Genomic DNA, 26916 nt, shown 5'->3' on the forward strand with positions numbered 1-26916 from the left:
TCAACCATACTCAACAACCTCTTTACAACCGACTCTTCCCCCCCGCAGCAACACTAACCCCCAACAACCTCTCCGCCTCCTCAGCCTGCCACTTCAACTTCCTCCTGACCTCCTCCTTCCTACTCTTATTCTCCCTCCTCCCCATCTGCAACAAATGCACCTCATCCGGCCCATCCGCAATCCTCAACGTCCTCACCCACGCCCACATATACGCCAAGGGCGTATCCTGACAAACGCCCATAGCGCCATACGCCTGCACCGCACGATCAATAACCCCACACGCCATCGTCGGAACCATGACCTTAGCCTGAGCAATCTCCTTCAACGCGCTCTTCGCATCCCCCTGATCAATCTTAATCGCTGCATTTAACACAATCAACCGTGCCGCATCAATCTCAATCCGCGACTTAGCCACCCACTCCAGAATCACCCCATGCGAAGACAGATTCTGCCCGAACGGCTTCTTCCGCTCGTCGTTGATCCGCGCAATCATCCACTCCAGGGCCTTTTCGGCCGCCCCGATCGTCCGCATCGCGTGGTGGATCCGTCCGGGTCCCAGCCGGCCCTGGATGATCTCGAAGCCGCGGCCTTCACCGAGAACGATGTTGGACGCCGGCACCCGCACGTTCTTGAATGTGATGTGCCCGTGCCCGTGCGGGGCATCGTCGTACCCGTACACGGTTAGCATCCGGTGCACTGTGATCCCCGGGGTGTTGTGCGCCGGCACCAGGATCACGGATTGTTGTTTGTACGGGTCTGGGTTCGAAGGGTCCGTCTTGCCCATTACAAGGTAGACGGCGCATCGCGGGTCGCCTGCGCCGGAGGACCACCATTTCTGTTATACCAGCGTTAGCATATACCCTTCTCCAGTATACATATAAAAAAATAAAACAAGATAGAGAGAGAGAAGGAGAACATACAGAACCATTAAGCACCCACTCATCCCCCTCCCTCCTAATCTCCAACTGAATATTAGTAGCATCACTACTGGCGACCTCCGGCTCCGTCATGAGGAACGCAGACCGGATCTTCCCTTCAAGAAGAGGCTCCAACCACTCCTTCTTCTGCTGCGCGTTACCATACTTCGCCAGCACTTCCATGTTACCCGTGTCCGGGGCGGCGTTGTTCGTCGCCTCCGACGCAATCGTGCTCTTTCCCAGATACTCTGCCATCAGTCCGTACTCGAGGTTGCTGAATCCGGCTCCCTGCGAGAAGTGGTTCTTGGGTAGGAACATGTTCCAGAGGCCTTGTTCGCGCGCCTTCTGTTTCAGCGTTTCCATGATCGCTGGGTAGGTCGACCAGCGTTGGGCGCCGGTGCCGAGTTGCGCGCGGAAGATAGGTTCCGAGGGGATGCATTCTTTTTCGACGAATTGTTCGACCTATTACTTTATTAGTTGTTTTGTTCGGTGGTGATGGGGGGATGTAGCTGTGGGAAGGAGGTATAGGGAGTATAGGTAGGTACCTACCTGGTCGAGGGTACGCTTGGCCCGGTCGCTGACGAAGGGTTGGGCGATGACGGGGATGCGGGTGGAGGCGGACATGATGGATTACTACTTTTGTGGATACTAGAATTGATTGATTGATTGGAAGTAGGATGATAAGATATGATAGGAAGAAAAAGGAATGGAAGTGAAATAGGGAGGATGGGATTATAAGCTGAAGCAAGTAATGCGGAGAACTGAGGTTGCGGAGAAGCAGCCGACCGAACCTCGGCTGATCGGCCGATGAGTCAGCAGCAGCATATTCACGCATTGCATTCATTAACCATCCATAGTTATCAATATGAAAGAATTATCAATCAACCGATTGATTGATTGATTGATGTGACAAATAAAGCAGTAAGAAGTAAAGCGTAAGAAGAAGAAGAGGAAGAAAAGCATAAAGCGTGGCCGAATCCCATATCGAGCCTTGATTTTCTCATAAACCCAATCAATCCAAACCGAACCAACAAACACCACAACCGACCCAGGGCAAACCAATGCAGATTAAGAAAAACAACAGAAGCAGTGAATCACCCCGGTTATTGGATCATCATGAAATCAGAGTACTGCGACCGGCGCAAACACCGACAGATGTATCCCTTTTTACCCGGAGAAGATCTGATAAATCATGCCTCGGTGTTTTCTTTCTGGGCCGACGACTGCTGTTCGAAATTCTTCTTGCCGAGCTTGGCGAAGAGGGACTGGGGTTTGCCGGCACTAAACAGCAGTATATTAGTATCATCTTCAATCTGTAATCTATAGGAAGTAGGGAACATACTTCTTAAACCGCTTGCCCTTCAAATCACTCAACTTCTTGGAGCACGGACTCATGATATCATCCGAGGGAGAGACGTAGCTTGCTTGGTTCCTTTACGACAGTCAACATCCGTACACACAAGCACATTTGGAAAAATAAAGTGGCACTCACTTATCGCCATTCTCCAGCTTGCCCTGCAACACCTGACGATGGTATTCCATCGAGTTGACCTTGGCGGGGGCGGTCTTGAGCTCGTTCAACTTCTCCGTGTCTTGAGCGAGGTGGGTGTTGGTGCGGTCGGTGAGGGGGTGGGAGTCCATTTTGATTGTTCCTTTTTGTTTTCAGGATATCTTTCTGATGAGAGAGGTATCTGGTTCTTGAGATGAGAAACAAGTAGTCTTGTAGTAGCAGAGATGTGGAGGAAGAGTCAGTGGAAGGCAGTGGGAGGGAAGAGGATAAGAATCGAAGGCAAGAAAAACCCGTCGATTGTTGTCATGGCAACCACCTCCATTACCACCACCCGAAGATGTCATTCATTGTCTATTCACTTAGATTGTAAGTAGTTAAATACATCATTTGTATCAAATATCTTTCCATTCAATAAGCACTGTAAATGGTTTGGGTATATACATCGTCTCATCATGTCGCGTAGCTGTACTCCGTACTCCTCTACAATATGTGTACATACAAACATACATATTCCCTGCATCCCCCCTGCACTCTCTCCGGTGCCACCAGCTGCTGCCGTGACCAACACATTTACACTTTCCCCAGGAATGGCAGCCGGCTCGTCACTCAGTCAAATAAGCTCTTCTGCAGCTGTTGGCCTGGAAACACGCGGCCGAGACATCGCCACCGCGCTGAACCTGCAGCCAGAATGCAACCCGTCTGTCATGTCGGGCTCCACATGCCACGACCGCATCATCACTAGGCCTCGGCCACCGCGGCATTCCGTCCATGAGACACGGGTGACTCGCCCGATCTAGATGAATCTTCAATGGACTCCTCGCCTCCCATGAGGTCAGGCGGACTACTGCGCGATCGGACTGGTGGCGCCACCTCCGGCAGTGCCAACGAGTCACCCCTTTGGTTCTCTGCCTCCTCCGACGAGCTCATCACATCGGAGACAGGTGTTGGTGGAGAGTAGGCCAGTGTGGGACTAATCGGCCCATCTTCCTGAGAATCCTCGGACAGGTTGCGTCGGTGACCGCCCGCGCGCCGTCCCGACGACGTCGGGCTTACAGACGGCGACCCAAACGGAGGTGATGATGACCGCAGACTGTACGACCGCGACACCATGTTTTGCATGCTTGGCAACTCAATGTAGCTGCTGACGGCGCCGCGCGAGAAGAGTACCAGTCCGAAGCAGAACAGGATCATGATGCTTTGGATGACGGCCACCCGCTTCTGGAAGACCAGTTCATCAGCGAGGACGCCTAGCTGCGTGCTCAGCGAATGCACCTCCTGATGGTACTGGATGCGCTGGTGCTCAAATTCGAGTGCTACGCTCTTCCAGACGTTGTCGTACTGCTCGCGGAATTGCTTCAACTCATGAAGCACCGTCACGTTCAGTTGCTCCAGGAACGTCGACGTCTTGGCCAGCTGTCGTTTCTCAACCTTGTTGAATGCGTCGCGCAAGATCCGCGACTGCTCTTCGATGTACAGTAGTGATAGACTGGAGTTGGATTCCAGCATTTGTAGTCGCTTATTCACGGACTTGAAGAATGACTCTTGCGTAGTCGGGTTCGCAGAAGGAGGCTGTGTCGCTGTTGACCGCGTCGTCTCCGCGGCTACGCTTTGCTCTTCCTTGGTGAAGCCAGTAGACCGGCTATCAGCTTCACCTTGTGATGTAGATTCTGGAGCAGCCGTTGTATCAGACGAAGGTGCCGAGTCAACATTCGGGCTAACAGTCGCTTTCTGCTCCCCTGCCTCCTTGGCCGGAGCTTCGTTACCAACAGACGCAGTATCGTCACCCTTGGGAGGCGCAGCGTCAGTAGCTGGCGGGCGATTGAGAGACGTCTGAGTCCCTTCAGCCCCAGCAGCTGGCAAGTCATGAATACTACATGTCTCAAGCACCCCCAGAAGCTGCATCATGACCGTCTCATCAACGACCGGACCGGGATTAGGGCAAGTCTCCGGCGTCTGCTCGTCCACCTTCTGCTCTGCCGTGCCTGCTGCAGGTGCAACATCCACCGTAGGGATTGTCTCTATCTCAGCAGCCACCGGTGCAGGCTCGGGCTCTTCATCAGCCACCACATCGTCAGTCCGACTAACCTCCCCATCATGCTTATACTCCTCCAGCATCGTCGTTCCATGCACGCGAATCAAGCTAAGCGGGCAAAAGAACTCATTCCCATAATGCGTGAGAAACTCGATCTTGACATACCGCGCCCAAATAAGCGGATTCTCCACCGCAAACGCCTGAACCTCGCGCGTATTCCTCGCCTCGTAGATCCCCAGCTCGCGCCACTGGTCCAACTTCGCCGGATACCGATCCGACACACTGACGCGAAAGGTGTGGAAGATGGAGCTGAAAAACTCATAGTTGGCCAACACCACCGTATCAACCAGAATATCATCACACAACTCCAGAATCAAGAACTTGTTGTTAGCCCGACACTCATTGAGCATATAGCTATCCTTATTCTCAATCAACACCGACGACGACCCCGTACACTCCGGATTCGTCTTCAGCACCGTCGCAGCGCAATCAAACGACGCATAATTGAATCTTTCTTTGCACGTCGTCCCCGCATCCTTCGACCTCGACACACCCCCAGCCGGCGGCACACCCTGCGCCAGTGACTCCACATCCCCAACAGAACCCCTCTCCTCAGTGGTACCCCCAGTCGACACACGAGCCCCCCAAGACGTCGGCTTCGCCGCCTCCGGCGTATCATCCCCAAAGCCACCAAAATCCAACTCAATCTCAACATCCTCACCCAGCGAATCCAACGCATTATTAATCCCCGTCGGACGCCGTCTCCCTTCCTTCCCAGCAGCAGCAGCAGCAGCAGCGCCGCGCGCGCCCACATTCTCCGCAGACTGGCCAACCTTGGCCAGATTCTGCTTCTTCCAATCCTCGAACGACAAGAAATTCGCATTATCGAGCGGCGACTCGGTATCGAGCTCATGGTCGGGCCGCGCACTGTTCTCGGAAGAAGCAGCCATGGAGACAGACACAACAGAGAGCGTCTCCTCAGGTGCTTTCAGCAACGGTTGTTGTTGTGCCGCGGAGAGAGAAGTAGCCGGGTCCGCTTCCCATCGCGTCTCCGGACAATGAGGCCACTGGATGAACTCGGCTTCGGCGACTTGCCAACTCGGCGCGGGACATATCGTCTGACTGGGGTCTGCGGTTGTGCCGTCAATCCAGGTGGAGATTAGAGTCATCCAGGGAATCCATTGTGTGGCGGTCCAGCTGGTGGTCATTTTTGACCGGGACTGTGTCGCAATGCGACCTTTCTTCTTTCTTTTTTGTCTGTCTTCCGGACAAGTAGCACGTAAGATAGGATAGGAGGTCGGTGTGATTATTATTATGATGTATTTCGGGCAAGATTCATTGCGCTATGTACTGTAGGGACTGATGTGTGTATGTAGTAGCTATTATAGACTGGAGGGGAGGGAGGGAAAGAAAGCGAAGACTGTAGTAAAGTTAGTTCGCTCCTTATCAGTAGGCGGCGCGCCCTTTCAGGGGATCGTAATCACACGGATCAGAAGAAGATCCGAGGATGAATGAATGGTAGGAACAACAACCTCTGGGAAAGCAAAGGAGGTCGAAAAAGTAGGTAGGACAAGTCGCGCAAGAGGCCACGCGCCAGAAACACCGCCTCTTTGCTCACCGGGTGTGAGATGGCGTTGTCGCGCAAAGATAGATTAGTTGAGGGAGAGTGTCTTTCTCCATTCTTTCCCGCGGCGGTCTGGAACGGAGACCTGCCACCGCCTTCTCTCCCGCCACTGGCACTTAAGATAGTGGCATCATTCGCTACTAACTACTTACTTACTAGACTATACTAGGAGGTGACTGGGACAAACCTACGGTGTAGAGGCCGTGAGTCACACCAGAACAGCTGGCAATCTACATTGGCCTGATGATGACTACTATGGAGATATCCGGTCTACTCGGTTTACACGCAGGCAAGGCAGTTATCCACATCGAATCATAGTAGATTCCTCTGGCTATCCCCAGTATCCTCGTATCACTCTCACCATACCAGCTAGTTACAGTACAAAGAAACCAGTCCTGCGCCTGGTCGGCACAGTCGCCTCAAGATGTGGATGAATGGTCATAGTAGTCTTGCTTTTCCATGACTTTCTTTTTTTTCATTGTTATCTTTCGTAGATCCCTGGTGGCCTCCAAGCCACCTGCCATCGTCCTCCGCCTGCCTCGTCGTCCAGGCCCCCGTCAGGTTGAACCATTTTCTTTTTGGGTAAGAAAAGATGAAAGGTTGACATTGTGCAAAGAATGGAAAGGGTGAAGAGAAGAGAAACAGAATCACATCTTCCACAAAACAATCCCTCCCAAATCCAGCAGATGAGTCACTTTTCGACCGCCCATCCCCATGCTTGCTCCTTCGAAGAGTGCTATATTATACAGGATAGGAATCAAAACACTAGCACCTCCGACGTGAGAGGCTTGCCGAATACAAACATTCTATCGTAACGGTAGAGAAGAAGAGGGGAAAATAAAATATTGAATATAAGGCTGCTGGATGCACCCGACGCGGGTGCATCCAAGCCGAGTGGAGAGACACGCTTCAAAAATCAATCAAAAAGTAAAAAAGAAGAAAACAAGCCGGAGAAGTTTGGTTGTCGGTAGATAATGTTGTTTGGAATTTGCCACTCTTGTCAGGGTAATTTGGTCGGTACAACGAACAGGAATCGGATTAGAGCAGAGCGGGAACGAAGGCAGGAGACATGGTTCTTAAAGATGGAGGTCATGCCAGCCACCGACAAGGTCGAGATCCTCATCGATACTGCCATCGTAGTCATGGGGAACCTTCACGTTGGCAGACTTTGGTGACTCCCAGGCATCGCGACGCCGTCCCTTCTCCTGGAAGGGGCGTCGGCGGCGATCCTGGAAGGAAGAAGCCTCTTTCTTGGCAGCCCAAGAGCCGTAGTCGAAGCCAGAAGATCCCAAGCCCCAGTCCTTCCTCCAACTCATGTTGAGAGGGAACTTCTTGCGTCCGAGTGAAGCCTCGGGAGACTTGTAGTTCCTCCTCCGGTCACCCAGGGCAGCCCACTTGTCCGTGTTGGAGTTCTTCGGGGGGCTGTCCGGAGTGCGAGGGGGAGTCTTGAGGCCAGTGGGGGCCATGGGAATATTCCAAGACTTCCCAGAGGTCTCCTCGGATGACACCGAAGGCTTGGATGGCTGAGCGCGAACGTTAAGCATAGAAGGAGTCACAGAATCCCGAAGGCCTGTCAGCGGGCCACAAAGCTCAGGAACGTTAGCCTCGACAGGGCTGGTGCTTTCGTGGCTCCAGCTACGGGAGTTCTGCTCGCGCCGCTGCTGGAAAGCCAGGTCTTCGGTCTCGGACTCCTCCTCCTCGTCCCACAGATCACTCCAGCTCTTGGAGATCTGCTCGTCCTTCTTCTTACCAAAGACCATGGAAAGAGAAGGCAAAGGCTTGGTCGTATGACTGGGAAGAGATCCGGTGATGGGCACCGGGTCCGATGGTGGAGGGAAACGCAGCTCACCCTTGCGGAAAGCAGATGGCCGGAACGAATCGCCAAGAGCAGACTCCAGAACAGATGCCATGGAGGGAGTGCCCTGGTGAACGGAGAACCAGGATGTGCCAGCAGTCTCCGAAGGAGGGAAGAGATCCTCCGAGTAACTCTCGTTGTCGGGAATAGCCGACAGCTGCCGGATCTGCTGAGGGGGGCTGGCCTGGAGGGCTTTGGCCCATGGGAACGAATCGCCCTGGTTGATGTGCGGGCTCTGGATGGAAGGCGTCCGGAGAGGCTCGCGGTTGGCACTTGCGGGAACGACCTCGCGGTCATCGGTGCAGAACTCATCCAATGCTTCGTCATCGGTAGTGAAGGAAACAGTCCGCATGATGGAATCACGAATACCAGAAAGGGAGCGCTTCTCGGGGTCGATAGCCAAAGCAAATCTCAGGATCTCAAAGGTATCCTGGGACATGTTGGGGAAGATGTCGAAGAGTGATTGGCGGTCGCGGACATAGTCCGCGAAAAGGATATCGGATTCGGTCGGGGTAGCGAATGGGTTCCGTGCAAAGAGAACGTTCAGCAAGCAAATACCAATCGCCCAGATGTCGGCCTTGGCGGGAGAGTAGCCAGTGGTCGAAGGGTCATACTGCTCCGGAGCCATGTAGCGGTCACTTCCAACACATGCCTCATGACTCCAGGTATCCCGGGTCGCCAGACCCAAGTCACCCAGCTTCATGGATCCATCCTGCATCAAGAAGATGTTCTCTGGCTTGATATCACGATGGTACATGCCATTGGCGTGCATGAACTCGACAGCGCTGACCAGCTGCAACATGAAATCACGCACGTGCTCCGTCTCCAAGGGGCCACGTTTGAGCCTGATAGCCTCATACAGATCGCCGTTGGAACAGTACTCCAAAACGATGTACATGTGAGCATCTGTCTCAAACGAATGGATGAGGTTGACGATGTTGGGGTGGTGAGCAAGGCGTCGGTGGCAGTCGAGCTCTTCGAAACGAGCATCGTACGGCGAGGCACCACCCTTGGTCAGGCACTTGATAGCAACGTCCTGGCCGGTCTTGGTGTCGATAGCAAGGAAGACCATGCCAAACGAACCGTGGTTCAGAGGGGCGACTGTTCGGAAGCGCCCATCAAGGAGCTGACCCTCCACAAAGCTGTTCTTTAGGCACTCCATATCTGATATATACTCGGACTAGACGATGTTCTCCCAGAGATGTTCGTTCCAGTGGTTTATAACGTCGATGGAGGTTATCGCAAGACGGGTGCAAGAATGATTTCAAACAACCAGACAACCAAGATGGTCAAATGCCAAGCAGATCTCGACCACCGAGAATAGAAGTAGAAAGATGAAGGCGAATAGAGTAGAAAGAAGACAAGAAAACAACCGGCTTGTTGAGTCACAGTTTCATATAAATACCGGGAAGAGAGGATATGGTGACAAACGAAAAGAAAATGATGACGAGTAGGCGCGAAGCGCAGTGCAGATACCCTTAGGAGAAGGGTGATTGACGACGGCTAGGAAATAGTAAAGACTGTTATGAGTGCATCTGTATATCGTTTCACAAGTGTAGAGGCGCGAAGCCCGAGGAACGGAAATATGTCGAGAGAAAGAATGTGTCGAAGTGAATGACTATGTCCGGCAATGGGACACCAAATAGAAGGACCAAGGGAGAATAACGCTGCGTAATATCGTGACTTGAACACCAAATGTATAAACAAACAAGGCTCGTAACTGAAAAAGGCCTTCGAACACCAGGCTGAAGGGCCGGAGAGGGGTCGTGACTCAGGGATGAGGGGAAGTGATCGAGGACGGGACCGACGGCTATAAGGTCATAAGTCGCCCGATGATATATAGTCCGGAGATTTGAGAGGAACTATATAGGAGGTATAGCGGGGCTCTGGACAACTGGTATGATGGATCTTCAGGCCCGTAGGAGAACGAGGTGAAGAACCGAATACCAGCACCCGGCCCAGGTTGCGCGGCGATCGGATGGACAACTAAGCAGAAGTCGACCTCACAGCAGACGCAGAACCCTCAACACGTATCTCTGCAATTGAAACGTAGCACGCGGCTTTGAGACGGTTGGATTGAGGGAGGGACTCGTGGGTCCGAGGAACTCTCGACGTGGTTGGCTTTGAGATGAGTCACGCAGGGTGTTCGGAAGGCCAGGCAGGAAGACAGCGGCGAGGCAGATTAGACCGTAGAGGACAGGACAAGTACTCTGTTCTGAAGTAGATCTAGTGGGGAAATCTTTGGCAATGTGACCTAATCAGAGGATTGCAAGCAGTACTGTATCGTGTCGCGATAGAGGTGGTGAGGCGAAGAGGAAGATGATGGGGTGGCGATAGTTGATGGGTTGGGTTGGGAAGGCTGATTGGGGAAGCGCGGATGTAGAAGGAGCAATGGATTGGTAGCTGGGAGCGCGGGAACGAAGAGATGATGAAGGATAAGGATAGGAAGGAAGAGAGGAAGAGAAGAGTAGGAGAGAGAAAGGAGGAGAAGAAGATGGAGAGGAAGTGAAGAGGAAGGTGAGAGTGTAGGTGTGAGTAGGAAGGTGAGGTGGAGAGGATAGATGAGCAAGAGGAGAGAGAGCGAGCGATAGGGATAAGGAGGTTCCGGATGATAGCAGTTGGGATCAGATGGGGTTTAGGTAGGTACGGTAATTCGTAAAAGTACGGGGGGAGGAGGGTTGAAACGGAGGGAGGGTGACGACTGGACTCTATGCCCTTCCATATTCCTAGTATTTCCTAGGCACGGCTAGTCGGAGGGGGGCGACTCTCGGAACCTTGGGGGAGGGAAAGGGAAACAAACCCACTCAACCTGCAGCGATGGCGAGAAAGTGGGCGAACGAGCGAGAACCTCCTACGTCGCCTTGGTTCCAGGGTGGGTGGCCTGCTGGCCAATGACGGGTGTTTATTACGGTAATCATGCATACTCATGCATACTCCAGACTCCCCAATCGGGCCAAGTGCCTGCGAGGATGGTACCCGGCAACCCCCATTTCCCTCGTGGTCAAATGGTAACAATACTGTACGTGCGATCTTCCGGCCGACCCACTTGACTGGCGGCAGGTCGAGAAAAGAGGCCGCATCCGGCCATTCGACTCCACTCCCTCTTTCTGCGCCCCCCTGAATGACTGTTTTCCCTTCCCTTTTCCCTCTCCGTCCGTCGCCAGAGGAATCCGCGCGGCGGTGATTCAGCATTGCCTGTCCTGGAAGGTTCTCCATAACCCGCAGCGTCATGGAAGAGCCGACCCTTTTTGCGGTACCAACTCTGTCTGGTAGACTCAACTAAAGTCCTGAGTCTTTCCCCTTTCTCTCTCAAATTCTGGTTATCCAGTTACCAAAAGGCACCAGAGTCAATCAATAATCCAATAACCATATTAGTAGTAATAATCCTAATAATAAAAATAATAATAATAATAATAAAATTTCCCAGTTATTTACGGTTATTTACTATCTATGGATAGTTGAGCACGGGAATCACTGCCTCCGAGAAGCCGTTAAATGGCTCCAAGTAATGTTTCAGTAGCGTTCCAGTCATGGATTACGAAGGCGTTATTTCTCCTGGCTGCCTATCAATCACCTCAGCAGCCCAGAACATTCCTCCACTTTTCCGCTGTGTCTCTCTCCCTTTGAGTCATCCCCTGCCATTGTTGCCAGGTTGTCTCAATTCCATTACTGCTTTGTCAATAATGATACTGTCATTTGGCATTTTAATGACGAGATTTGTTGCAATTCTAAAATGACGGGCTGGGAGGCAGGTGTCATTGAATGCGTCAATTCCCCGAGGCATTTTACCTTTTCATTCTTTTTTGCTTGTTGGGGAAATGTATTATTATGTAGTAACGACGGATTATAGGTGCCGCAAGCCCCCAGACTCAGGTACATGTAACCTGTCCTGATTGCGGCCAGCTTGCCAATACCAACGGCTGCTGACTGTAGCTCCCTCCCTCAGTCACTACGTACACAGTAAAGTAATTAATCAATCACTAACTTTGGACTAATTTATGTAAATTGTTGATGACCATTATATAACCAAAAGTTAATATATATTCATAACTTTTCAATTGGTGCAGCAGAATCAAAAGTCAAGTTAAGCGCCGGTTTAGAGTTACCTCCCAAGCAAAGACGGCGTGAGTAGACTACAGCCTGAGCAGGGGACATGGAGGGTACGCCCTGGGGACCAAGGCAGCACCAAGTCTACCGGCTAAGCTAAGTTCCTGCAGGTCCCGGCAGGGTCTCTCCCACCCCATCCGAGCTATGTTATCTATCCTCATCACTTATCATCCACCTTGCTATGTTCCCTGATAGACAGATACAAAGTACAATCAATATATTCCGGGAGATAACTACATCATTCCCTTCTTCCACCAGCCAATCCCTCCAAAACATTGACAATGACGGAATAATGCATCCGAGGTATAACTATTTCCGTTGAGACCAGTCAGTCAACAACGCAACAAGGGGGCGGCGGTTTTCGTAATACCCAACATCATCATCATCACCATCATAGCCATCGTCTTCATCATCCCCCCAGAGCTAAGGTAATGATCACCGAATGGCCCGCTCTCATTTCCCCTCTTCTGTCCCCAACCAGACCAGATCAGATCGATCCTAAACCCATCCATCCACCATCTAACAGTAAACGGGAGGATAAAACCACCCCACCAGAGGAACCGGTGACGATGGAGACACTTGAACACGCGATGATTGCACCTAGACTACGTATCGCTATCATGTTTCCATTTTCAGAGCATACTAATCATTTCCACTGACTCTCCCGTTCTCGGCCGGCGGCGGGAACAAATCCAATCAAGTGTTGCGTCCAGCATGATTACTAAGCGAGTAAGTTAAGTAAAGTAACAAATACGGATCCATACCTACTACTATACTAAGTTACTACGGGTCCAGTCCCTATCCGGGGGTTGCCTGGAGTTGGCCTGGCGGGCGGCCACAACAGTCTGAGTGACGCTACAGTGGATCCCTCAGGATCCAATCAGACAGAATCCCCCAGTGGCCACTATTTCCAGGCTGCATGACGCCAGCCCCAAGCAAGCAACGACTGGCGCGAAGTCGTGGCCAATAATTGACCATTCGTTTGGGTCGGCTGTTCTGAAAAAAGGCCCGGGAGGATGATCCCGGACTATTCGTTGAGTTAACTAAATTGTGACACAGTGGACTAGTAGGGAGTAGTATGGGGAAGAAGCTGTTGTCGGTAGATACGGATATTGCTGCGCGCCGATCATCAGAGGAGACTAAAGCCTAGGTTCCGAGAGGTGGCAGTTGATTCTGCTACTAGTAGTTACTAAGTAGTACTGACGATACTCAGGTATCACCGATCATACGAGAGATAATGATATGACTGGATAATTTCCTCTATTTTTCTGACTTGCCCATGCGGAGAAAAAAAGTATGTAAGAAAGTAAAAAAAATCATATCTACCCGACGAGGTAGTAAACCAACAGAGTAAGTACCTAACATTGACAATCTGAGTAAGGGTAAGTACCTAAAAGTTCAGCACCGCATCAGGTACCTTTTTTTTTCTCCCCAAAGGATTAGTACCTAAGGTTCAAAGTAAGAAAAAAGACAATTGAGTCAGTCAGTCACAACTAGGAGGGGGGAGAGAGAGTGTGTGTGTATGGTTCGGTCCAGGCCAGCCAGATAACCCAGGGAAACCAGACCATGTTGAATCAATCAATCAATCAATCAATCAATCAATCAATCAACAACGTCGATTGTTGTTGCACAAAACCTGCGTGATCCACGTTGATCCTGTTTACCGCGCGGGATTCCCTTCAACTTGGCCCATCATCTGTAACAGGATTTGCGGGGTTAAAACGGGAAGGCAGGGAGATTACGTCTCAGACAGACTCCTGGGCCAACTTCTGATCTGGCAATCGTATCGTACTATCGATTGGGGTGGAGACTTGGTTATTTGACTTTCCTTCTTCTCGGCTTTGAAAGTCTGGAGTATATGGAGTGAACATATGACAGGAGGTATGTAGCAGAGTATGCTAATTTGCTAATGGTTCGTTTCAAGGTTGTACTATCGGCAAGATAATAATAATTATCCCCCGTTATGGTACTTTTACTATTACTATTACTTACTATGTAGTAGTAAGTAGTAAGTAGTGGATAAGCTTGTGTACAACTGGAACGAGGTGACTGGATGAAAATATCCCTCCTCTTCCTACATACATAAAACGGAGGTACATGGTCGGAGACTAAATGATGAAATTGAGTAAAAGAAAAATACAAAGTCAAATTAAATGAACACATAAACTATAATCAAATCAATAAACATAACATGAGTCTTAACTCCATAACAGCCAACAACAAAAAGCACTGGCAGCGCCCCGTGGCTGGCAAGTATCTTTCCGGGGCTGCATGAGCAACAAGAAAGCGATGCTGGCGGTGAAGGACCAAGGTGCATTAGTGCCTGGCTGACCGCCTCCCGAGCGAGTGTCGGGAAGGTTTCGTCCTTGCAGCTGGCAAAGAGTTGCGTGTCTCGATCATGCAGGCTTGCCTGTCTCCGACACGCCGATGGGCAGCTAGCAGGAGGCAGCCAAGGGACGACGATGAGGTGGTCACCCTCAAAGAAAGAGTACAACAAAAAACAGACCTCAGGCATACGTGGATGGATGGACGGATGGGTTTCCCTTCTGACTAAGGGATTCCTTCCCATTAGGTTTCCCGCTATTCATTCTGCCAGGTGGCTGTTTTTGCACGCATCACGCGATAAGCAGCGGCCCCCCAAGCAAGCTGCCTGGCCTTACCACCACCACACCACCACCACTATCATCACCACCACCTCATCATCCATCCTTCTTTCTCGGTTCCTTTGGATCTCTGATGGTGGCTGACACACTCTTCGTATAAGAGAATAGTTTAAATCTTCCATGAGATTCCATCTGGTTCCATCTCTGCCCCAGGAATCCCGAATGACCAAATCCCAGCCCAGCCCCAGTCTCAGGCCCATACTTACTGTACAAAGTATTTACTTTTAGCCTCTCAGGTGATCCAGGTCACCTGGCTATCTCCCTCTCTCTGTCTCTCTGCCTATCTCTCACGCCATTCCCAAGGTTTCCCACTAACATTCATCTCTCCCATGGAACCGGGATAGCGTGACCCAGTGGATGAACTGGATTATCCTGACTGCCTGGATCTTGCCAAACTTCCGTCTCAACAATGACTAGGTTCATGGAAACCCCGGGTGCTGAACCTTAGATACTGTATCTGTCTGCTACTCCCCCTTATCGGGATGATTATCTGCCGAATGGAACACGGGGCGGTGCTGTATGGCTGGAACACCCTATCGTCGCTTGTTCTGGGCGGGTGTGGTGTGGTGTATCGGTGGAACCTGAGAGAGGGAGCCAGTTAGGAGGCAGAGGAAGGTTGGAAAAGGTTATCTAGTACCAGGATTTGGGATGGACGGAGGGATGTTGCACCATTGGAGGTGATGGTCTCGACATTTGCAGAACAGTACTATCTATCTATCTCTATCACTATGCTTTAGATTAGTTAGTTACTACAGTAGTATACAGCCAGCTACAGATACAGATACAAACACAATCTCAAACAAAACAACCATAGACAACTCGAAGTAACTATAATGAGACCAATCACTCCCAAACGGACATATCTCATCTCCACCAGATAGATTACAAGATCCATAGTATACATCCATATATCCATATATCCGCCAGTAGTACTCCATACGGAGTACCAAGTAAATACTTTACCCCGTATCACTCCTATCGGCAGATAACCCACTGGCAATCCGATCAATCAAATCACTACCCTTCAACCCTCATCGCCATCATCAAACCCCAACTACCCCAATCCCGATCCCAACCCCAACCAGCAATGAACACAGCATAATCCATGAATTGAGCACGCGACACAAAAGCAACCCATCATCATCACCCCATACGGAAATGATTCGATCATCGCCACCAACCTATTCCAACCTTCCCAGACAAGATAAATAAATAAAATCGATAAACAGATAAACAGATAGTCCAAAACCTACTTTACTAGTTAGTGGCACCTTTACCCCGCACGATCAACACGGAAGTGCCACAGGATAAGTCCAATTCGCAATCAAACTACCATTACTATCTATTAACTAGGTCCAGCCACTTAATTATACTTTTTCTGTCACGTCGCTATCAGTTGCCGTTCATATCCATCCATCCATCCATCCATCCACCAGAAAAAAAAAGCAATTTACCTCCCACTAACTAATAGGGATTTAAGGTGGTAGTTCCGCGGTTAGAGGGGGGTTAGGATTGGATGGATATTACCTAGTCTTAAGGTGAGAAGGTTTGTAATGGTTTTTAATTATTTACTAGAGTACTAGTTAGTTAATTAGGTAGGTAGTTAAGTTACAGATATAAAGAAAGAACCGTTCAACGAACACAACTGAAACTGAACTGGTATGAAATGTATGGAATGTATGTATGTATGGGATTTCCCCAGATTCAAGACCTACCTACCTACTTACTGCAACTCGGGATAAAGTTCGGGGAGGAAGGAAGGACGAAAACTGGACGAAACTCCTTGCTTCTCACCCGGATGGAGAAACACAACCACAGGCAGAACTGGGGATGTGGAGTGGGATCGCCGTTGAGAAACAGACGGAAGAGAGGAACCGAGAGACTCATTTTTGAGTACTCAGTTATAGTGGTTTCTTCTAGTGGGTTACTTGGATAAAAAATGACACAAAGACTAACTAAATAACTAAATAACTAATTGATAATCATCTAGTTGTTATGTATGGGGTAACTAACAATCTCCACCTATCTACTAGTAGTTATCCAGTATGGATGATAGTTAGTTACCCTAACTGATATCTCAAATCCCAGTCTCTGTTTCTCTTTCTGTTTCTGTTTCACCCATTCTCAACAACTACCCCAGAATTCACATCCCACATCCCACACACACTCAATCCAAGAAAGAAGGACATGAACATGAACATGCAAGATAATCCCGCACAAGACTCATCATGTATGGGGTGCTTGCTTGCTGCACACTCCTCCTTTATCCCTTCCGTTTCTGTCTCAGACAATGAGATGGATCAGACCAGACAGGATGAGTAGAGCAAGATATGAACCATATGTAGTACGTACGTATGTATGTATGTGAGTTATCGTACATACTACAGATGGATCATATGTACTATCACGGAACACAACATGAGGATATGCACGTACTCCAGGATACTACTTCGTAGTACTTGGATATGTATGTGGTGCTGTATGTGGAGGTAGGTATACTACAGTATGTATCTGTGCATAACTACCAAGTAAACATATTGATGTAGTGCTACCTACCTACCTACTACTTACTTACCAGTGTATAAATACAAATACTACTGGGATTATAATATGGAATATGCTATGCCATGCTACTTATTACTTATGGATTTCTTCGCTATGTAGTATCGTATCTGAATAGTATATTTACTACTCATCTTTCTGTTTATATATAGATAGATATACATGCTACTAATAATATTTACTATAACCCAAAGTAACCAACATATCTACTGAATCTACTTAGTACCTATAACCCAAAAATATATCCTAAGTCCCATCTATACACAAACTAAGCAAATAACAAGGATCCTCCCTCCCCGGCGCTTGGATGCAGCAATACTCACCACACTCACCACCACCACCACCATCATGCACGACCACCTCCACTTCCACCAGCGCAGCGCAGCACAGCACTCGTCACGAAACGCACTGCAGGTGCGGGAATCAAAAGAAAAAAGTGGAGAACCAAGTATCCATTTACTGGCTGGCTAATATGCAGAGTGTGCTGCAAGCTGCACCCGCACAGCCCTGTCGGATGCAGCTAGTTAGGCAGGCGATACGCCGAGCAAGCACACACCCACACCCACCCACACGAGCAGTCACACACACTGGAGAAAAAGGGGATCAGCAAGGTGTGTCCGTGTGTGTGTGTGTGTGTGTGTCCGTGTGTCGGTGCTTTTGCAGAGACGAATTGAAGACAGGGGGTGGGGTTGGTTAGTTGGTTAGCTGTTTCTTGCTTTCTTGCTCTCTGCTCGACTCGACTTGGCTCTAGAACACGAGGACGGACTGGGCTACTGTAGTAGTAGTTTCCACTACTACTGGTTCTGCAACAAGTACGGTTGGGGAGTATTGCTACGCTTATTGGTGCTCGGTGCTCTGCTTATGTCCATGGTAATGATATTGCAGCTTTATATACCCGGGAAATAAATAGAAAAAGCATGAGGTATGATTCGTTCGAACGCTGATAAACGCAAGACGCCATCGTACGACAGGGACAGACGGTAAGTAGGTTGGTAGGTAGGTAAGTCAGTAGCTAACGGCTGAGAAGCTACCGAGTAAAACAGAAAAAAAGGACATGCATGCATTGGATGAGGAACGTGCTCTCCACGCTCAAGGCAACTACAATGCCCAGCCATCGGGCCCGTTCAAGTCCGCAACAAATGGCTTGTCGATCTGCTTGATGGCATGATCGCCGCAGAGGACGCTGTGGTCGGTAGTGTTAGTAAATGTAGACAAAAGCATAGAATGGAGCAGTCTTACCAGGCCTCCGCAATCAGCCCGTCTAGTTCCCGCACAATCTCTTCTCGTCGCGCCGCTCCCAATGTCCCCTTGTTTAGCTGCGCTTGTAGGTCGCGGATATATTTCTTCTTGCCACCGGCCCCGTCGAGGACCTCCTTGCCTAGGCAGTCGCTGTGGAAGGCATGCTGGCACGGGAAGACGAAAAATTGCCGGCTGAGCACGGGCAAGGAGCAGAGCCAGCACTTCTCTCCGGGTTCGACAATTGCATATCGCGTGTCCAGCGCTGCAATCTCCGTCCGGATCTGACGCGCTGTGTGCGCCGAGTTATCCATTTCTTGTCGCAATGCATCGATATGCCGCGAGTAATCCTCCAGTGCACTGCAAATCTCGTCCTTGAAGTCATCAATGACGACAAAGTCCGGGAAGAACGGGATCAGATCCTCGATGCGGAGCAGTTCGCATCGGCGAAGGAACTCGATGGCGTCCTTGATGCCCGTCCCAGGCTGGCGGATCTTCTTCTCTGCTACAAGAAGCCAGAGCTTCTTCCGGAGCTTGTCGTTGCCCTCCGGTCGGTCCGCCACAATTGCTGCCAGTTCGATATCTTCATGCTGCAGAGCCAGCTCCACCGCCTGGAGATACTGTCCCATGGCGCTGTAAATGTGGACGCACGATTGCACGCGCTGGTGTTGGATACAAAGACGCAGCGCAAAGTCTGCATCGTATGGCGGCGGAGATGACGACTGTGACTGCAGGTAGGTGAGGAGTCCGGCTTCCGAGGATGACGGACTCGAGGCGTGGATAGAGATCAGGGTGTTGTGGACCGCCGCGGATGGCTTCGGATGGTTGACAATGATGAAGTTCAGGTATCGCACCGCCTGGTTCTGTCCCAGGGGGACGTTTACCGTTTTGTTGTAGTTCAACAGCGCAGGAATCAGCTTCTCCGGCTCAAGGTTGGTCTGCCGCATCAAGATGTCGACTAGTCCAGCAGCAGCATGCGTCATGAGAACACTGCTATACTTGTAAAACACATCGGGTTCACTCTGTCGTTGCAGAACATTAAGCGCCTCCGACCACTTCTCCCTCTGAATCCAGTAGGACAGCACATAGTTGTGGTCATTGACCGCCGTGGCAAAGAAAAGCAACTCCTCCTCTCGTCCGTGGCTACTGATGAGATCATATGCAGTCTTCTTGTCCAACTCGGACCGATATTTGGTGACGAACTCTTGGAACTCAGCCCGGACACTGCCAAGTTCGTCCTTGACTTCTTCCGTGCTCGTTCCCTCCGCCAATTCTGCTTTGGTGGCGATGTTATCATCAAGCGAATTCAACTTCGTCATGAATACTTCGACAAGCCAGCTGGCAACCATGATCCGTTGCATCGACGAGGACTTCTTATACGTAGAAAGCTGCCCAAGAAGGTACTTCCGCAGCGCATCATGCTCGCCTCGGTTGATCAGAGTCAGACAGACCTCTTCGAAGCCTTTGCTGCTCTTGCCCCAGACCTTGGCCGCCTCCAGATAACGGCCCTTACTGGCGAGGAAGTCTCCTGAGGCGGTGGAAACAGCATCCTTTTGCGCTGTAGTACGGGCATACTGCAAAGCTTCGTCAAACATCTCCTTCTGAAGGAATACCTTCCAAACGTCTCTATCCTCGTCCTCGACTGCGATTTCGAAGATTTCCTGGCTGGTAAACAGCCAGTAAGTGTGCTGCATCGCATCCGTCAAGAGGCCCAAAGCACTCTGTCCCGGTTCCAAAACTGCTTCATCGTAGACAATCTCATCATTCATACGGTTCACAGCAACAACTCTGCCTTCAACAAGGGCTAGAATGTGCCACTGGGACAACGTCATGGCAGTTATTGGATCTTGTATAAGCTTCTTGCCTCCGCGCGCAGATTCACTGGCCGGAAACAAAGACCGCGGCAGCATCGTTGAGCTTTCAAATGGTTGTGTGAGTTTCTGTGGCGCATATGGAAGTTGCCCATGATAGATACCCTGCGAACTGAGCCATGCGAATTCATTTTCCGGCTGGCCAGTCGCATTCTGGCCTTCTGGAACAATAGGCGAGATAGCCAGTGCTGATGGTGCCGCGCTAGAAGACTTCTGAATCTCATGGCTTACAGGCGCCTCGCGTTGGAATAGATCAGCGTAGACGAGACTCCCACCTTCTCTCCCGTACCTTCCCGTGCGTCCTGAAAAACACAGCAACTTGCCGTGAGTCGCTATTAGCACCCGTCTGAACTCGGGCTTTGTAGGTATTATCTCCGCCCAAATCCCTGTGACAGGAGACCCTTCCGTTGTCTTGTAGATGGCCTGCGCATATCTCTCTTCACGGCGGTAGAATTCGGTAGATGGTTCAATGTAGGCCTCCCATATCTGGCCATCCGTCGTGCCCAAAAGTATCTCTCTTGTTGAGGCCGTAGGTAAAGAGGGGTTCCATGCGACACTTTCTATCGGAACACCTTTCAGTCGCGACAGTGGCTTAGGCTGTCGGGATTGGGTATGGAGGTAGTAGTTCTCGCCAAGGGTAGTGGTGATGATCAGATGGGACGCGGAAGGGTCCAGAAACATGCGACGTATAACGCCTATCTCCGATGACTTTTTGGGAAGGTCGATATCTAAGAAATGCGAGTCAGCCTGGCACCGGGAGTGTAGTTAACTCTCCAGGATCTCCGTCATAAGGTCACGAACCATCGATGTCCTCCGGGGTATCAAGATCTATTCGGAGGATGCGCCCCGTCGACAAAGCCAGAATCAAAACATTATTAGCGACCTGCGCTGCGACAAAGTCCGCAGCCAGTGGAAACTGCAACTGCACATGTCGGACATCGAACATGGACAAACCGGCGTCCGCAGGCTCGGTGAGGTTGCTGGGAGCAACATAACCGCTGGACGTCTCCAGCGCCATGATGCGCCAATTGTAAATAATGGTCCTATTTCATTGCTCGACCGCACAATAAGCTTGAGTGGAGCTGCCCGGACGAGGTATAGCAGCCAGGCGAGCTGGAGATGGGCGATGATGAAGATGGGGGGAGCTCGCCCGAAGCGGAGCTATTGATACCTTGGCATATATGCCTGAGGCAGACACGCTCTGTACCAGATGCCGCTTGCGTAGTATTCGATGTATATACTATTGACCACATATCTAACCAATTGAAAAGAATTGAAACCCTCAGATTTTCGTATTAGTTGGAGTATCATCATAAGCATGCTTGCAAACTATCACTACTCTATTAGGTCGCTATGCAATCTACTGAACGCCGATGCAAACCCTCAACCGACAAAGACTGAGCTGAAAGCACAAACATGCAACATGCCCGGGTATCAATCCCCTTATCCTTCAAAACATACAGCCTGGGCCCATAGAAAATAATTGAACGGTAAGCGAAGCCCATGTGGAATCAAACATTCGGATCGTCATAACCACCTACACCGTCACATCACAACGCATTCCCGGTCGAGCTTCCGTCCAATCTTCTCCCGAGATTTGTCCTTCAGCTTGTCTCTAACTCGCTCGGAGTCCCTGGTCCGTCGGGGGCTTTTGTCCTTGCGCTCACCGCTTGGAGGACTGAACTTCTCCGTCGGTCCCAGTTCATTCTCCGTCAACTCGTCCATTTCGCCTTCAGAGACTCCATCGTTGGTGAACTTCTCTCGACTGCGTCGCCCGGTGAACCGTGAGAAGGTCGTGCTGATTCTGCTCTCGCTGGCCTGGCTCCCTGCACGACTGCCTGGATTGCTCCTTGTCTGCCTCGAACTGCGTCGAGAGAATGAGAACGAGGCCCTGCCATCATCATCTCTTGGGGTAAGTCGCGGCGAAGTCGGCGCATATGACTGAATCGAGGTCGGATCAAACACTTCAGAGAACGCCACGCTCTGCTTTCTGCTATTGTGATCCATAGGGGCAGGGTCTGCGCCATCGGGGCCAGTGATTTCGAAACTAGGCCGACCTGAAGCGTATCCCTCCGCGCGAGCACCACTGATATCGTCCACAGACAGATTTTGTGGCTTCTGCGCCATGCTGGCGTTCTCCATATCTCGAGGGTCCGTCGATAGCTCAGAAGAAGGCGGTTTGTCGAACAGATTGGCTGCCGCAGCATCCTCATTGATAGGTAAGATCTGGTAGAACAAGAGGTACGGCGACTCGTGCTTCAAGGCCTGTTCGATGTCGACTAGTGTTACTCGTTCTTTCGCCAGGTCATCAAACCGCATCCAGTATCTGGAGGCATCAGAAGGGCCTGCCTCCTGGTCCGAACCATGAGAACTGGCTGGAGGCGCACCAGCACTGGTACCTCTAACAATCGATATATAGTGCCCCGAATCGACTGAGGTGCCTCGATGGCAGACCATGGCTTGCAAAGAGAGTTTGAAGTTTCCGTAGATGGGGCCTTCTTCCTCCATACTGTCATCCTGGATGAAATGGGGTAATCCTATCTCGGTCGGAATGTCTATGAATGTGTTGAGGCGTACAGCTTTTCCAGTGGGTGTCATGGAATAGCGCTTGAGACACATGCCAAGAATTGGTCGTTTCGAAGAAAAGTGCGCGGCGACTTGGGCGTCATTTGTCGGGGTGTTGTCCGTATACCATGCTATACTCACGTCAGCACTTCCTTAACGCGCATACCAGGTAAAACTTACGTATGAGACTGAAGAACTGCCACGCCGGCATCATGACCTCCTTCCTGTAGGAGCCTCTCCTTTGAGAGCTGATCGTACCGTCTTGAGCATTTTCATCGCCGGGAATAAATCGCTCCTGAACGATGCTGCTCCGTCGGTATGGAGGGGGGGCCGAGTCGACCACTTCCGTCAGCGACGCCACTGGTGTGACATCGTCCAGCGGAGAATGTGACTGGCTTGAAGCTGGCGACAAGGGTGAACCAACCTCAATGGTCTCGACATGTGTCGTACAGCCTTTGGCTATCGAGTCCATTGATTTGGTTGAGCCCACAGTGTAGCGCCGCTCCAGATGCCGCTTGACCTCAATCCTATTATTAAAGTATGACTCCAAGCAGTCTTCCAGTGTAACGGTCTCGCCATCAGCTGGCTCAGGTATCGCAACTTCCAGAAGCCTCTCGTTGACAAACTTATGATCGCCTGTTACATCCTCTTTTCCGGTATGGTAGATGTCCATCTTGAGCGTGAGAAGCGGTAATTCCAACTTTTCCGTGATGAAAGTAAACGCTTCGGACGTATCCTGTTGGCGAAGCTTGGCCGCATCTTCCCAGCCGCATTCAGCAAGGGCGTCCTGTAAATGCTTGGTCTTCGACCGAGTAGACAGTCAGCTTAAAAACAGAAACACAATCGGAAGGAATACGCACAAGGTCCGTTGTAATCAGCCTTCCCGACCGCAGCATGTTGACCCAGAGTCGCAACAGTACCGACAATTTCCGGCGGGGCTCATCATTGAAAGACCTGTAGAGAATTGCTTCGAAGCAATCCAATCGAGCGAACATGGCAAAGAGTAGTGCATCTAGGTAGCAAGTGACGCCTTCACGATTAACCGCCCCAAGAAGCTTCGTGGTTGGCGTATACCCTCTTATGATCCCCTCGATCGCATCCTCAAAAATCATGAGCATCTCAAATGCCTTGTCTACATCCCCCTTGGCGTGCTCCGACTGCAGGGCATAACTGATGTGTTCGGGCCGTAAGCCAGTAATACCGAGCTGTGCGACACGTTGCTCTAAGACCTTGATCTATTTCTTGTCAGCACCAGCGAATTCGCACGTCCCAATTTGTATTCACCTTCTTTTGATCTTCATTGCTATCCCCGGTAGGAATTTTATCGGATGAGAAAAGCCCACGAAAATGGGGGCGCGTAAGGAGGTTCGATGCCTAGATGACGAGGCGCATTAGCATGACCAGACGTCACCCATCGAAACTCCACCATACCTCTTCTTTGGCATTTTTCTTCTCACGTCTAGTGAGAAACCTGTGGATGCCACTCATCCTCAGCAGCGCATGTGTCCTAACCAGACGACGGTAAAATCAAACGAATGTGCGAAGTGGGCAGTGCGAAATGCATCGATGAGTGGGGGATCTATATAAATCCTTGCTCAGGCTCCAGAATTCCGATGGAGCACGCGAAGAGATCTCTGGTGGAGTCACAACACATATCAGACGGTGATATCACTCAGGATTAATTTTTCCCGATTTATCTTTTTTTCTCTCTTCTGACTTTTTGTCGCGATGGATTCCTCGCGATGTCCAATTAGCAAAGCCCGACGTATACTAGGCACTAGGCACCAGGTGCGATCAGTGACATCACATGTAACGGCACAAGATCTTAGCTGTAGAACAATGGATAGAAAGGCAAAGAGGGAAGTGTGCTCGAGGCAACTAGGGTATTGCTGATGTGGAAGAAAGAGCCGCCCATCAGAAGACCTTCGCAGCCGATCTCAGCGCATTGACGATAAGCTCGTTGGTGGCGGGGATGACGAAGTTGATCACATGTGGATCCCCGCCTGTGGAGGGCCCTTCCTTATGGCTGCCTGATTTCTTCCCTGCCAGATCCCCCAGGCACCAACAACCCAGGCCAGGTCCCGGACACACCACGTGATGCTGTCCCGAAAGAGTCGATGCTCGCCGGTCCGCGAAACAATTTTTGGGAATCCAGTCTCCGACCAGTCTACAGTAAACCCCCATCCCCTGTGGACCTCAATGGCTGCCAGTGAACCCTCCAGATACCTGGCAAGGTCATTGCCACGGGCCTTTGCGCCCTCTTCGCGGGCTCCGGCCCTCTGCTGGCGTCGCAATGCCTCCGATCAAGCGTCGACGAGATCTCCGTCCGCCGTTATCAACGACCTGGAGTCGACCACTCTATCCACCCCTCTGTCGGAGGACACGGTGAAGTCCTTCAATCCTCTCGAAAGAGCCAGAGCACGCAAGACGCAACTACCTCGGAGTCGGTACGTTACCTCCAAGATCCAAACCCTAGGCTTCACTGCCCTCCAACAACCATCCACCATCACCACTAACACAAAACACCTAGTTATCAATTCCGCTCGCCCAAATACGACCGTGGTCCTCTTCACCCTCACCGGCCCCCTCCGCCCTCTGATCCCTCCTCTCGACTCTTCGTCCCCGGCCCCTTCTCCCTTCCCCGTGTCGCACAGACCTGGCAATCCACCGTCGCACCGGACCTCCTCACCCTCCTCTACGTCCACAACCCCCCGGGATTCAAGCCTCCGCCGAAGGCTCCCCGTCTCCGTTCATGGGATGACAGCTCCCCGTACCACAAGAATCGATCTCTCCGTGGCCCTCGTGGCGGTGACGTTCTCCGCCTCCTCCGCAAACCGATCACCTTCAACAACATCCCCAAGATCGAGCGCATTACTCTCCACAGTTACGTCAAGCAGGCTGCCCAGTACGACTCATCATGGCTGCATGTCGCCGGTATGGCCCTGCAGGCCGTGACCAACGTCAAGGTCGAGACCTTCAAGTCCAAGACTAGCGTTGCCCAGTGGCACATCGCCCCCGGTCGTGATACCGTTGCCGCCAAGGCCGAGCTGCGCGGTGAGAACATGCTGCATTTCTTCGGAAAGCTGGTCGATGTTGTCATGCCCAGACTCAAGGATTGGCAGGGTGTGAAGGGTAGCAGTGGTGACAGCAGTGGTAACATCACTTTCGGTCTTGAGCCTGAGGAGATGGCTCTGTTCCCGGAGATTGAAGTGAACTATGATATGTAAGTTTTCCCCATTGCATTGCCAAGTGTACAACGCTTTACGTGCACACCTACATATGCACTCAGTGTCAAGTATGATCAGATCTAATCAGAATGAAATAGGTACCCCCCCAAAATGATCCCCGGTTGCCACATCACCATCCACACCAGCGCCAACACCGACAAGGACGCCCGTCTTCTGCTCAGCGCCATGGGTGTTCCCTTCTACGGCAAGCTTGTCAACTGAAGAAAAAAATCCATAACATATCAGGTGTTAGGAAATTGGTATTCGGCAATCAACTGACGGCCATTGTCCTTTCTTCCCCCATTACCATCACCTCACTCACACCTTTGTTGATTTGAGCAAACATCTTCCTCCTTGAATATGTAACATGAAAGGATAGTACCTATATCTGTGGTGTTATTAGTATTATTATTGCTGCTGCTGTTGTTGTTAGAATCATCTATGTAAAATACGCTCTGTTTTTGGTATTATAAAACTTCATATGCACATTTCCGATTCCAATTTGAATTGTAACATGGCATGACAAGAGACTCTCAGGATGCGACTAAGGAAACCAAAAAGGTGAATTCCGTGGACGTAAGTAATCGTCAAATTAAATAGTCTATCAGTTACATATAGATAAAATACTACTACAGATATATTGAAAATGAAAAGATTTGCCTCCCCTCTCCCAGGGAGTAGCAATGCACGAACAAATTCAGCATTGACCCACAATCGCAGCTTTTTCAACGGAAGCTTATTATATGT

At 50.7% G+C, this 26916-nt stretch overlaps 5 protein-coding genes across 5 annotated transcripts; 1 reads left to right on the plus strand and 4 right to left on the minus strand.

Annotated features, from left to right (window-relative positions):
- Positions 1 to 22: 22 nt before the first annotated feature.
- On the minus strand, positions 23 to 5667 carry BO87DRAFT_309341 (Sad1/UNC domain protein; the record flags this gene model as incomplete). The annotated part of the gene is made up of 6 exons (XM_025619461.1): positions 23 to 835; positions 921 to 1379; positions 1481 to 1550; positions 2260 to 2349; positions 2410 to 2468; positions 3181 to 5667. The coding sequence occupies 6 exons, from the start codon at positions 5665 to 5667 to the stop codon at positions 23 to 25; spliced, it is 3978 nt and encodes a 1325-aa protein (XP_025479319.1).
- A 1492-nt stretch (positions 5668 to 7159) lies between these two features.
- Positions 7160 to 9100, minus strand: BO87DRAFT_387269 (putative serine/threonine protein kinase; the record flags this gene model as incomplete). The annotated part of the gene is made up of 1 exon (XM_025624807.1): positions 7160 to 9100. The coding sequence occupies one exon, from the start codon at positions 9098 to 9100 to the stop codon at positions 7160 to 7162; it is 1941 nt and encodes a 646-aa protein (XP_025479320.1).
- A 9043-nt stretch (positions 9101 to 18143) lies between these two features.
- On the minus strand, positions 18144 to 21494 carry BO87DRAFT_335805 (vacuolar protein sorting protein DigA). The gene is made up of 3 exons (XM_025620508.1): positions 21179 to 21494; positions 18510 to 21105; positions 18144 to 18453 (listed from the first exon to the last, which is right to left on the minus strand). Exons 1-3 carry the CDS (start codon positions 21393 to 21395, stop codon positions 18369 to 18371), a joined length of 2898 nt encoding a protein of 965 aa, XP_025479321.1. The 5' UTR covers positions 21396 to 21494; the 3' UTR covers positions 18144 to 18368.
- A 164-nt stretch (positions 21495 to 21658) lies between these two features.
- On the minus strand, positions 21659 to 24832 carry BO87DRAFT_407197 (ubiquitin C-terminal hydrolase family protein). The gene is made up of 5 exons (XM_025626053.1): positions 24374 to 24832; positions 24227 to 24316; positions 23803 to 24177; positions 23123 to 23744; positions 21659 to 23073 (listed from the first exon to the last, which is right to left on the minus strand). Exons 1-5 carry the CDS (start codon positions 24428 to 24430, stop codon positions 21923 to 21925), a joined length of 2295 nt encoding a protein of 764 aa, XP_025479322.1. The 5' UTR covers positions 24431 to 24832; the 3' UTR covers positions 21659 to 21922.
- Positions 24833 to 24859: 27 nt separating this feature from the next.
- Positions 24860 to 26656, plus strand: BO87DRAFT_377091 (mitochondrial 54S ribosomal protein uL5m). The gene is made up of 3 exons (XM_025623466.1): positions 24860 to 25389; positions 25473 to 26165; positions 26268 to 26656. The coding sequence occupies exons 1-3, from the start codon at positions 25142 to 25144 to the stop codon at positions 26389 to 26391; spliced, it is 1065 nt and encodes a 354-aa protein (XP_025479323.1). The 5' UTR covers positions 24860 to 25141; the 3' UTR covers positions 26392 to 26656.
- Positions 26657 to 26916: the final 260 nt, after the last annotated feature.

The sequence above is a fragment of the Aspergillus neoniger genome (assembly GCF_003184625.1).
Source record: "Aspergillus neoniger CBS 115656 unplaced genomic scaffold BO87scaffold_18, whole genome shotgun sequence".
NCBI lineage: Eukaryota > Fungi > Ascomycota > Eurotiomycetes > Eurotiales > Aspergillaceae > Aspergillus > Aspergillus neoniger.

Bases quoted from the DNA above. Each gene is read 5' to 3' on its own strand.
- BO87DRAFT_335805 (XM_025620508.1), bottom strand. From the start codon at position 21,395: ATGGCGCTGGAGACGTCCAGCGGTTATGTTGCTCCCAGCAACCTCACC. The intron at 21,106-21,178 runs GTTCGTGACCTT...CGCATTTCTTAG, and splicing joins TACCCCGGAGGACATCGATG to ATATCGACCTTCCCAAAAAG. The intron at 18,454-18,509 runs GTAAGACTGCTC...TACCGACCACAG, and splicing joins GGGCTGATTGCGGAGGCCTG to CGTCCTCTGCGGCGATCATG.
- BO87DRAFT_407197 (XM_025626053.1), bottom strand. From the start codon at position 24,430: ATGAGTGGCATCCACAGGTTTCTCACTAGACGTGAGAAGAAAAATGCC. The intron at 24,178-24,226 runs GTGAATACAAAT...GACAAGAAATAG, and splicing joins GCAATGAAGATCAAAAGAAG to ATCAAGGTCTTAGAGCAACG. The intron at 23,074-23,122 runs GTAAGTTTTACC...ACGTGAGTATAG, and splicing joins GCAGTTCTTCAGTCTCATAC to CATGGTATACGGACAACACC.
- BO87DRAFT_377091 (XM_025623466.1), top strand. From the start codon at position 25,142: ATGGCTGCCAGTGAACCCTCCAGATACCTGGCAAGGTCATTGCCACGG. The intron at 25,390-25,472 runs GTACGTTACCTC...CAAAACACCTAG, and splicing joins ACGCAACTACCTCGGAGTCG to TTATCAATTCCGCTCGCCCA. The intron at 26,166-26,267 runs GTAAGTTTTCCC...AGAATGAAATAG, and splicing joins ATTGAAGTGAACTATGATAT to GTACCCCCCCAAAATGATCC.